The following is a 12,411-nucleotide window of genomic DNA, read 5'->3' on the forward strand; positions in this document are numbered from 1 at the left end:
GTGTGTGTATATATACATCTGGTTGTGATGTTAATGTCACAACCAGATAAATATTTATCTATTTTGGACCCGTTAAGGTGTATAAAACAATTAATTGTTTATACTATTTTGTTTCAGTAAAACAAATACTGTTATTCTGCACCATTCCTAGACATTCAGTGCGTTCATTATTTTAAAAAAAATTGTTTTGATGATGTGGTTATAAAATTTAATTGTTTTTATGAATTAATTGTAATTTCCTACCAACAGGAAAGAGTGCTTTTGTAGGAAAGAGTGTTATGAAAGATTATATACGCGCTGCTGGCTATCCTCTGACTTTTAAAAAAAACAACTTCCTGTCATGTTCACCCACACATGTGCATTAAGCTCGCTCAGACAAAAGGTACAGATAAATATTTATCCTATGTCCTCACTGTCAGTTTTCATAGCAATATTTTAATATGCTTGTACCCTAAAAGCTGTTTATTGTATATGACTCACTCTCCCATGGCAGATTATTTTTGCTATTAGCCCATTCTTCCTGGCTCACTCACAGTCTGCTCTCCACCCTCTTCTTACTGCCTCTGCAGTGCAGATCTCTCCTGCTGATAGCTGCAAATCCCAAACGTGCCAGCAGAACCCTGCCTGGCTGTCCGATCTCACACATAACGCAACTTGGTTATGACAGGTCAAGAGCTTAGCTGCAACATATGGCACTTGCCAACACCCACTCCATCTATCCAACTCTAATACGCCCTCCTTCCCAGAAAGCAAGAACAAATAGCAGTAAAGGTAGCATCAGGCCTGCAACATAGTTAAGTAGGAGAAATAGACCTATGCCTGAGTTTTGTCGAACTGACTGTTTGGTCACTACTCTGTGAGAGCTAGCGTGCACTGCAGCACTCAGCTTCAGTGATTTAGGAGGTAAACAGATCAATCACCCGTACACACTTCAGTGAAACACTTCTCCTTGTCTTGCTACTGGCTCAGTTGGATGATGAATATGAACTGACCTGAGGACCTGACTGCCACTCTTCTAATTAAATAAACGAGGTCCTTCCATGGCCATTTACTTGGCGTATGTCATGAAATCAATTCACTGAAAGGTCTAAATGTAAACACATTTCTCAATTACTTTCACTGTATTAGGATAACAACAATGTCTTTCAAACAAATGTTTTTGTTTTTTTTTTTTTTGTTGAAAACAAAGGGTACAAGGTGTTTTTCCTTTTTAGAGTAGGAGTTTTGTTCTAAGTTTATTATCAGTCAATAACGGCAGATTAACTTTTCTTATGTCTACTTTGATTAAAAATATTTCCATATCAAAATGAAAGTTAACTTTCATCATGATGCCATTTTTTTAAACATCTCTCAACCCAATATTGTCTGAGCAACAGATGGTGCATTGCTTTCCAAATGTTTACACGTGTAAGATCAATACTAAAACATTTTTCTAAATCAATTTTTTTCCCAGGACCTAATACTTGAATGATTCAATCAACCATTGCTCCAAAACTCTAAAATACTCTCCCTGCCAATATTAACCAGGCTCCCTCAATTACAGTTTTTAAGTTTCTTATTAAAGTCAATCTATTTTACTTGACACTTGAGCCAGTACGAGTTGTTGCTATTAAAGGAAAACTCCGGTCATATTCAGAATACAAACTTCTGAAAAAAACTTTAAATATGTTATTACATACTGTTCAATATGAGAGTTTTAATTAAGAGTAATTTTAATTTGAATGTGATTTACTGGAGACATCCATGTTTGTCAAAGATTACAACTACCACCAACCGGTTTGTGACGTCACGGTGCGGTATCAGCTGTTGATCAAGTCCCAGTGCTGTGTCTATTGCTATTATGAAAATCATCTTGAAAACATTCTTCTTTAAAATGTTGGCTACATATTATGTTTTTTTCGTTGGCCAGAAGTTCAATGGCAAATCCTCCCTCTCCAAGTTGGCAAACCAATGACGAACCCATCCGTGAAGGTTCATGAATGGGAAAGGTGAAATAACACATTTTTTTTTTCACTTTACCAGATGTATTACAGCATCCAACTTCCATTTTTATAGTATATTTTTGTTTTATTTTATGCAGCCCTTTAACAACCTGTTGAGCTGCAGTGAAAGTATAGCATATCCAAAGCATCACCCTATGTTTCAATGTAGGCAAGGGTTATTTTCAGCATTCACTTCATTCCTACAAAGCATATAGTTGATCCATATCACCAAAGGGTTCCAGTTTTGGTTCATCGCTCCACAGAACAGAATGCAAAAAGCATTCTGAATGTCAGGTAAGGATCCCTTAAAGTCCCATGTTATGCTACATTTGAAAATAACAAATATTAACAATGAGGTCCCCAGCATATGTTTTTGCAGATTGTGCAGGAAAATTCTTCTCAGATTAGGTAGATAGCCTTTACCAAAAAAGTCCTCATTCAGCCTTCTCCAAAGCGAGCTGTTTTGGCTTTCCATGACCCGTCCTCCGGAAGGCTGCGCTCCCACAACCGAAAAGCATGACAGGCAGGCAGAGTTTGTAAAGGCAGCCAATGAACACTGAATAATACATTAGATGAAGGCCATAGCTTGGCCAATGTGCTGCTACAACCCGCCCTGGGCAGCTTATTTCCCGTTTTGACATCATAAGGGGAATGCTTTTCAAACTGAGCATTTTGAGTACACATTAGCTAAGAGGCGGAGAAAGGCAGTGAAAGGCTAAAGGGGTTTTTTCATTCGGGAATCTCATACACAGACTTTCAGGACATATATGCGACCCTTACAAAAAAAATTTATGTGAATTTTGCATAATATGGGACCTTTAAGTCTTTGAATGAGCATGCAGTGGAAAGTGGAACCTCATTGGTTGTTGCCATTAAGTCTTGTTTTATGTCTGAGGAATTTTGACCTTCAATGTGTAGCCATTGATAGATTCATCTTTTTTCCACATCTGTGTGTGTAGTTACTATTTTCCTAATGTTTAAGTTTCCAACCCTGCAGCCAAGTGTATCTCTTCTTTTTTTTTTACATTCTAAACAAGTCTCTTGACTTTGACATTTTAAACATCCAGTAAAACCTTATCATCAACAATCATGGTGCTTGAAAAACCTCCAAAAACACATCTAATGGCAGTGTAAAAAAACAATAAAATATCCTTTCTATAAAGCTTTCATTACATTTTGTGAGACTGGACTTGTTTTTTGGTGGCAGTACTGTATTAATATACAGTAATACTGTCATTTACTAACTGGCAATTGCATTGAACCTCACTATGTATAAGCTCACAGGTAAATTATTCTAAATGATGATCAGGAAACATTTTACATGATCTCCAAACTTGTCCATAGCTGTCACATTGCATCAGTCAATAAATAAATGACAAAAATAAATCCCTCACCGCAGGGTCAGTCTGTTTGGTTGTCATTTCTAAGTTTTATGATACATGCAGGGTAAAGAAGAGTCTCAGGGTGAGTCTGAATTTAGAATATGAAACACCGTACAGTAAAATGCTGTGTTGTGAACATTACATATAAAAGTTGTAGTTTTAGAAGAGCAGAGACATTCAGGTATTCATCAGTCACTGTCTTTGTATTGTCAGAGTCTGACAGACAGTGAGTCTGTGAAACTTGGCTCTGACAGCCGGGTCAGGCCATCCTGTCAGTTCAACACTACAGAGCAAGATCCTCTGACAAGCTTGTCTGATTCTATATAACAGGAGCTAAAAACACACCCTGCTGCGTCAACCAGCCGATAGGCCTGAATGCGGGGGCTGTGGGGACAAAGGCCCCAGAGGACAGACAAGGGAGGAACAAGTGTTACTGATCCTGCTCGCCTTCAGTCTAGATCACTTTCTCCTTCAGCCTCGAAGGACGGCGAAGCAACTTCCTCTCAGGGAAGCAAACTTTTTGTTTGTCACTGCTTTGACCTACACAGCTGGACATAAAGATGCCAATGGTCGATGTTGTGTGTCCCCAAAGATTCACTGGTGTGGAACAAAGAAAATTGCTCTTATTTGAGTAGATACTACCCTAGAAGGAAAACCAGCATAGTTCTCTCTACATTAGGTCCCACATAAACATCAAAATACACCAACTTTACCTGCCTGAACGATCCAGCACTCTGTCCAGCAGTTCCTTAAAGGAGTGCATTGATAGGGTTGGACCTGGACTTTAAAAGACTGGCACAACGCCCAGCAGTCCGCCCTGACAGATCAATATTGAAAAGATTAGCCACAGCATCCTCATTGAAATAATGAATAGGCCAACACTGCGGGAGTGTGGCTGACCAAGGAACTGTTGTACTCTTACTACCACATGAAGCCCACTGACAGGAACAGTTTTATATTGTTTGAGTAAAATTCAGTTTAAAATATTATACAAAGTTCATATTGTAGCTCTTTAAAAACACCTTTAAACACCTTTAATTAAAATTAATCTAGGTTCAGTGGAAAGTTAATTCCACTGAACCTAGATTATCCTCTATCCTCAAATACATCAAGCTTAAATACATTATGATTGACTCAAATGTTTTGTCAAACTCAAACCCTCAAGGGCCAGTATCCTGCAACTTTTAGATGCAGGCCTTTACCTGTACACCTGAGTTAAATGGGTAAATAACCTCAATAGCCACAGTGAACCTCTGGTAATGAACTTATAGTCGAGCATTTAAAAGTTGCAGGACACCGGCCCATGAGGATTTGAGCTTGAGACGCTTTAGATCAAAGACATGTTTGAATTGGGTGATTGTTTACATAAAAGTCAAGAATAATTAACCTCTTAATATCCACCTCATTTCTGGGAAATTCGCCTACTTTGCATACTCAAATAGAAAAGCAAATAACTGAGAAACTCAGTTACTTGCCCAAATTACATGTCTGATATGTTATTTGAAAGCTACAGTAACACCTTCTAGTTTCTGAATATATACATGAAAATTGGGTAGTAAAACACCCAAGCTGCATCAAGCCCAAGCTGCATCAGTTCAAACAAGAGTTTTTTTTTTATTATTATTCTCTAAAATCAAGTCTTTTTTGAACAGCAGTAATAAAGACATGCTTGCTTGTTGTGGCTGCTTTCTACATTTCAACATGGTGCTATAATTGCACTTTGGTGCTCACTATGTCCATGAAATGAACTTGGTGGTTGAATTGTGGAGAATCTAAGCTTTCCAACGATCTCTAACATGTCTATAGGTAAACATTTTACCGGTGTAATTTTTATGCATTCTGAGTTATTATTTGTAAACGCTTTAAAACGGCCAGTGGGTTTTGAGGGGTTAATAAAACATGGGGTCCATCCAATTTGGGCAACTCTGTGAGGACTCTTAAGCAAAAGCAGAAATATGTTTGCGGTTGCTAAATAAGTGCTTTTAGGTGCTTGACACTGGTGGGAAGGAGGGAGGTAGGAAGGAGGAAGCAGGATGCTTCCTATTGATACTTCAGTTAGCAAAGGGAAAGTTCTTATTCGACACTTAGGAGTATATGGTTGCCCACAATCTTTTGCATGACAGGACAAAATTTTTTTTTTCACATGTATTCTGCATACATGCTCTCACTTTCATATGTTTTGGGTTTTATAAGGGACAGCTACAGCCATGCACAAAATTTGTGTAACTTGTTTTTTTGTAGTTCCTTTCTTTTAGGCTGTACTCACATCATCATGTGTTTCCATCCCCTAATGACATCTGGGGATTGTCTGGATTCAGTAAAGCAGTCCAGAGCTACTTTCTTGCCCTGGATAGTGTGCTTACTGTTGATCATGTGAAAGGTGAAGGGATAGGAGCTAGGAACGGTAGGTAGGAAATAAAATTTGCCAAATTTGTATTAAACATAGTGAAGTTTTTGAGATCAGAGTTGTATGGCTTTGCTCTAAGTGCGAATCAGACTTAACTTTAGCCTTGGTGAATTAATGAGTAAAAATAAAGAAATTCTTTAAAGAAAGCTAACATCTTACTGAAGTTAAGATACTCAGGTATTAAGTAGGTAAAAACAAATCAACTGCTTATAGAATTTGTCAGAGCCTCGCTAATGTCTAACTATAACATAAAGCTGCCGTAGGGAGATCAGAGAAAATTGTAGATTAAATGGATTAAACTAAATGGTCATCTGAGAAGAAGTGATAGCACCCTAAAACTAATAACGGCTCTACCAAAACTTAGCATCAACAACTGCATTTGCAATAACTAACAATGAGTCTAAAATGGTTATGTACAGGAATTTTGAAAAAGCATGGCCTCCTAAAAAAGGTTATGCCCTGTCATTGTGAATTCATTGCATGCATATCAAGCAAAACAGGCCTGTTTCACTGACTTTCAAAATTTAATTTGTAACAAGAACCATTTCCAAGCACCTTCCTACCTTTAATGTCCACTTCGATTACAATCAAACAACCATTTAAAGGCTTCGCCAAATAAAACCTTTAAAATACTCTAATCTTTGCTTTGCTTCCTTTTGCAATTATACATACAAATGTTTTTTTGTTTTTTTTAGGAAAGAATAAAGGTAATCCCCACAGTGACCTTTTGTTATTCACAATAAGTTCATAAGTATATATATAGATAAGAAAACTTTCAACAAGCTTTAATTTATACTTTTTATGAAAGTTTTAATTTTGAGCATAACACTAAAAGTATGCAAACTTAGATGTTTTTGCATTCTTCTTTTAAAGGTATAGTAAAGGATGTTCTTTTTCCAGGTGGATCATGAAAAAATAATTGGTCCTCCTAATTGTCAATCACTCTGGTGATATGTTTACGTAAGGCCGTCCTACATGTTCATCCCCATTTTCACTCAGTGGTGAGTCTAACATAGTCGAAAAACTGCAAATCTTCTTTGAAAAGCATACTTGTATGAGCGATGTAAACAGAAACTTTTAAACAGAGCGTGCAAGAGAAGAAATGGGCTCATCCATGCTCTTGCACGTGTTTAATAGGCGTTGCCTCTCAGGAGCGGGTACAGCGTTGTGCATGTGCATTTTTGCAGGAGAGGGCGGGTCTTTTCAGAAATTCTCAAAAATCCTCCAGTATACATTTAAGCTATGATCTGCCTAATACAACTAGAAAAAAAAAAAACGAAAGAACGTTTTCAAATCTATTGTTGTTTTTCATTTGTTTTGGGAAAAGCCAAATTCACTCTGTGATAGGAGTGCCTTCTACGTATATAGAGCAGGGACTGTATACAAGACTTTGTAGTGATAATCATTACACTATTTCAACAACTTTAAACAGGCAAATATTCTTATTTTCCAGCAGTGGATTAAGTAAAACTCTACCATAGATACAATTTTTGTCCAGTCTCTTTTTTTTTACAGTTAAATAATGAACACTGTTCTTAACCAGCATAAGTGTGGTCTGCATTTCTTGAGTTTTTGGTTGATCTCATTGACAGCATGGTATGGCTTTCTTGGAGTAATTTAAGCAAGCCAGACAATTCTGGGATGGTTCAACATTGTTCCAGGTTCTTTCAATCTGTTTTCATTTTGCTTTCGTTGGAGTTTCAAAAAATTAAAAGTTGATTTGTTTCCATATAAATAGAGGTCAATGATTTAATTGATAAGATTCTTTTTAAGGTCATGACAGGATGTGCATTACTTAGCTGCTGTTTGGCCTACTTCATGTTTTCAAACAAGTTCTATTTAAGTGACTTTTTTACTCTAAAGGGCTGTATGAATCACGCCTGGTTGTGGCAATGAAACTAAACCCAGTTAACCAAAAAAAGTTGCTAAATAGCAATTAATTTGTGATTTAAGAGGGAGTAAAACAACAAATTTTACCTTAATACATTCTTTAGAAACTGCATTTTGCATTAATCAATTTTGCATTTTTCAAATCTATTTGTCTGACATTGAAATTTGTTTGTTAGGAGGAACGTTTAGATGTAAATTAAAAGAAAAAAAAGCAAGAACATTGAGAAGTGTATAACTACTCTTTCACAACCTTTTCTGTAAAATAAGAGACTATTTAAAGGAGCACGATTAGGTTAAAAACATTTAAAGCACTTGAGAAAATAACAAACTAAGCAGTTATTGAAGCTGAAGGGATTCTCTCAATCCAATAAATCAGGCTAATTAAAAAAAACAGGTGACCTTGCTGCTGTGAAATAATAGTCCCTACGATTTTCTCAAATTTGCAATGTGACTATACACAGTAACTCTTGCTAAAAACAAGAGTGCCCTGGAGACAGAATAGCAGCTGGTAAAATATGGCCACCATCCCCTGGGACTCATGAACGCTGAATCACCTTTACAAGATGCCTGCTCTCTATCAAAGCCTGTATAATGAAGTTATGGAGATTAAAGGGACTGATATGAACTTCTTACCCCTGCTTCTACTCTAGCAACCAAAGAACAACAGAGACACTCCCCAAGGACACTCTTTCATTTAAAAAGAAATCAATAATCACCCTCCCCAGCCTTCCAGCCATTGAATTTGTCAAAGACTGCACAGAGCAAGCAGTAACTATTTCAGACAATGTCACTGAATCAAACCCAGGGTGAGGGGAAATGTCACTATATACCCAGAACGGATCTCTCCAGACTGTTTTGTTGCTGTCTTCAAGATGATTTTCCACCAGAGGTGGTGTCGACATTGATTTGCGTCTGTTTCAAACTCTGGTGAAAATATATGGTGTTACTGCTTTCCTGGAGCTGATGAGGATTACTGACAGTATGGATGTATGAATTTTGAAAGCAGCCAATTAGAGCCCTGCCTCTGGTTTCGTGTCTGTAAATCCAATGCCACATTCATACATATAAATCTGTAAGGATGTTAACTAGACACAGAAAAAGAGGCAAATACCAAAAAGTTATTTGCAGACCTCCAACTACAAAAAGAGGACTTCTTGTCAGCAGGCTCTAGGTTGTTAGTGAGGAGAAAGGAGTTTTTGTTTTTTAAGGTTGGTGTTACATAAGCAACAGAGACTCTGACAGGCTGCATGTTGATATGCTATGGCCCCCTGTGATTCCTGTCTCCTTCAAAGCAGCAGCTGAATGTTCACATCTCTTCTCACCAGTTTACAATACAGTATCACCCCTGAATAAAAGCTTCCAAAGGTTTATTTCTCCTATGCTTTTGTTCACATCTAAACTCTTTGGAAACTGTTGGAAGGAGCTTATCCAACATCAGCCTAACATCCCAGTTATTCTGACACCAGACTGAGTTTCAAAATAACCATCATAAAATCTAGCTGCAGTGATTATTCTAAAGGATATTTTCTGTCTATTAGTAGGCACAAGTCTAAACTCATCAGGTGTCTTTTGGTTAATTTTATCTAACGAGCTTCCAAAACTTCTTTTGGCTGGTCATTCATTATGAATACAGGAGTCAGACATTTCCGCATCTATGGACCCCAGCACTGCATTTCTCAAGTAGCGTTAACGCAGACAGAAAGCTGAGTGCTGATGTGTATTAATCGGCGAAGAAAAAACAATAACTGCACTAGAGGCTGAGAAGTGAAAAGGTTACATGTAATAGTAAAACTCTATACACCCAGCTTCCCTTTCCCTGCTGAAGAAAAGGATTCCCACCACATGATACTGCTGCCACCACCATGTTTCACAGTGAAGGATGTTAGGTAGTTATTTTTTGATCACAAACTATTCATGTAAGTAATAGAATTGATTTTGTTAATATCTGACTGGAGTCATCTTCTTTTTTCTGCTCTGTCACCTTCATGATTAATAGTAAACCTTAACCTCTTACTGCCTGGATGTATGTACTTTTGCAGTTAAACAGATTCAAAATTACATTGCAATTGCCCATCTGACTTCAGCACATACAAGGTTCATGGTCAATATGTGACAAATTCAGGACTATGGGTATCTTTGCAAGGCACTGGAAACAGTTTATCTTTAAATAGTTATCATTACAAATATTATTCATTCATGCCTAAAAAAAAAGACAATTTTCTGATGATTAAACCATCGGCACGCCACGGGAATCTAACTGTGAACTCATCCCAAACAAATCTAAAACCTCTCATTTAAGCAAATCCTAAGCTGACACTGCAGTTGTGGTAGATCATCAGCTATGGACTGTTTATAAGTAGTATGAATAAGCAAAACCCTATTTTTACCTTGGCAAGAGGAGGTGGAGGTGATAGGAGGATAACAGATTGAACAGAAAAACTAATAACAAAACAGTTTATAATAAGCGACAGAGAAGACTTTACTTCTTGAGGGAGCTTAGGTCATTTGACGTTTACTAAATGATACTGAATATGTTCTGAAAACTCTGTGGTTGAGTCCATTTTGCAGCGCATCGATCACTTCCTCACTTCTACCTCCCCTTCGATGAGGTAGGATTATCACACAAACAGGTTGAACAGATTTTAAAAGGGTGGTTACGTACTTTGTTTCCTTTGTAGCCATGGTCTTACATGAAGAATGATGCATGATTTATTTATTTTTTTTTATTGAGAAAAATATAGTACATAATCTGAAATATTAACTGTTGACCATTCAGGATGCCTTCAATAAAGATCAAAGATCATTCCTAAAGCACCTGCATCTAATGTTTTAAAATACAAACCATTTTCTAACTGTCTATATTTTTCTTCTTATTTAATTTCCTTTCTATCTATTTTCTATCCATTTCTACCCATCGTCATTAACACATTGTACGTAACGGTTATAGTTTTAATCTATGCTCTGGATTACCCATAATTTAAGTTCATACTATAAAAAATAAATTACTCAAATACATCGTTCTTTTAAGATCTTTATTGCGGTTTGAAACATATTATATGAGTGTATTTTTTACCAACCATCTAATGAACTATATACAGTTATCAACATAGTAATTAAAAGTACCACTGTCTGCTTTGCCATTGGTGTCGTGTTTAAACAGCTCACCATCCTGTTGAAATCTGCAATGTGTTGAGGTATATACGGTCCGGTCAGACATACTAGCATCAGGTGGGTAAAATAGGAATTTTTCGCACCGTTACATCTGCAAAGAGACGTCCTAGTCCACATTTGCATAACTAGGAGTCAGTGATGGGGCCCCTAAGAGGTCAGGGGCCCCAAGCAACTGCAGTCTCTGCTTACGCCATTGATTAAACATGATCCAGAACACTTCTGGAAAAGTCAAATCAGCAGCCAGTGAACTTTTTTTCTTTCATTATTTTGTTTCCTGTCTAAAGCATTTTTCCAAAGACTGCATCATTGCACAAGCATGGGTCAGGAGAGAAAATCAGAGGATGCAAAACTGAAGTAGGGTATGCCATGCTGGTCTGAGCAGCTCATAGACCAAAAACGCTGTTAGATCAAACCTCTCTTGGGTTAATCTCAGCAAAAAGGGCATAACATCTATGCAGAGCCCTAATATTTGAGCTCACAGCCCAGCTGCTGTGCTGTGTGATATGTTTCTGTATATTTCTCATTTGCAGTCAGTGATGGATGAAGGGTAGGGAGAATGAGAGGGAATCCCTGCTGTAAAGAAATAACTTAACATGCTCCCTGCAGACCTGCAGGGTTTTTAACACAGAGAAAAAAAAATGTCATCCATTAGGACTATTAAATACATGCTATAATAATAATAATACAAGAGTTAATAGAGATAAAAACACTCAATGGGAACCATCCTTAATTAATCAGATAATCTAAGGGGAATCACAATTTAAAGTTAATTCCTTGCACTTATATTGTGGTCGCAGTCTAATTTTTTATGTTTAATGATAACCTCTATTATGTTGAATACATTCCTGTTTTAATGATACAGCTGTCCGGCTGTTTGGACGCGCTGAGCGCGGGGATCAGGTCCTACCTTCCACTTTGGTGAGCGTCAGCACCGGACTGTTGCAGGCGGACAGCGGTGCAACCCTGGCTGAGTGCTTCTTCATGATAATGAGCTCGGATGGGCTGAGCTCCACGCCGGTTCGACTACATCCCTGAAGCTGGTTCGGTGCAGACTCCAGACCTCTCGATGGGACCCCACAGTCGGTCCCCAGCTCTCTGTCCCCTCGTAACCACCCGACTCCTTTGCTTCAAAATATTTCCCCTCCTCCTTCCCCAACCTTCTCCCTCCTTCCTTCCCCAAATCTGCCTCACTCAGGGCGTCCGGGCTGCAATCTCCTTCACGAATACTTGGGTTTTTGCTGCAATTGGCTCACGTCACGAACTAATTAGTTTCCCAAAGCACGTCCGTCCACAGATCACCTCCTATCTGGAAGCCCGGTGGTTTTCCCAGGCTTCAGGAAAGTCCTCATGCAGCCCAGAAGCAAAAGACAATGACACGATTTGGAGGCGTGAAAAATAACTTTACAGTCAGGCATGGGTCAATGACATCGGAGATTGGAGGTTCTGCTTTTAACTCAGTAAATACATTAAATAGTAGTAGGTGATATTGGCAATGTGGCACACCACCCTGGGTGTCATTCTGCTTCGGGCGCCACAACATTAAGGGCTCAAAGTACAAATACTTCGTTACTGTACTTAA

At 38.0% G+C, this 12,411-nt stretch overlaps 1 protein-coding gene across 2 annotated transcripts in view; it reads right to left on the bottom strand.

The window, feature by feature from the left end:
• Nucleotides 1-12,411, bottom strand: part of slc35f3 (solute carrier family 35 member F3) — a 79,180-nt gene that overhangs the window by 24,243 nt on the left and 42,526 nt on the right. The window contains exon 1 of one of the 2 annotated variants that reach the window (XM_015402518.1): nt 11,740-12,152. The exons of the other annotated variant lie outside the window; for it this stretch is intronic. Within the exon in view, the coding sequence (XP_015258004.1) occupies nt 11,740-11,815 (76 nt within the window). The 5' untranslated portion in view covers nt 11,816-12,152. Of the gene's footprint in view, nt 1-11,739; nt 12,153-12,411 lie in introns of those variants that run through there. 2 annotated transcript variants of the gene reach the window in all.

This window comes from Cyprinodon variegatus, unplaced genomic scaffold (genome assembly GCF_000732505.1).
Source record: "Cyprinodon variegatus isolate N-32 unplaced genomic scaffold, C_variegatus-1.0 Scaffold1361, whole genome shotgun sequence".
Taxonomy (NCBI): domain Eukaryota; kingdom Metazoa; phylum Chordata; class Actinopteri; order Cyprinodontiformes; family Cyprinodontidae; genus Cyprinodon; species Cyprinodon variegatus.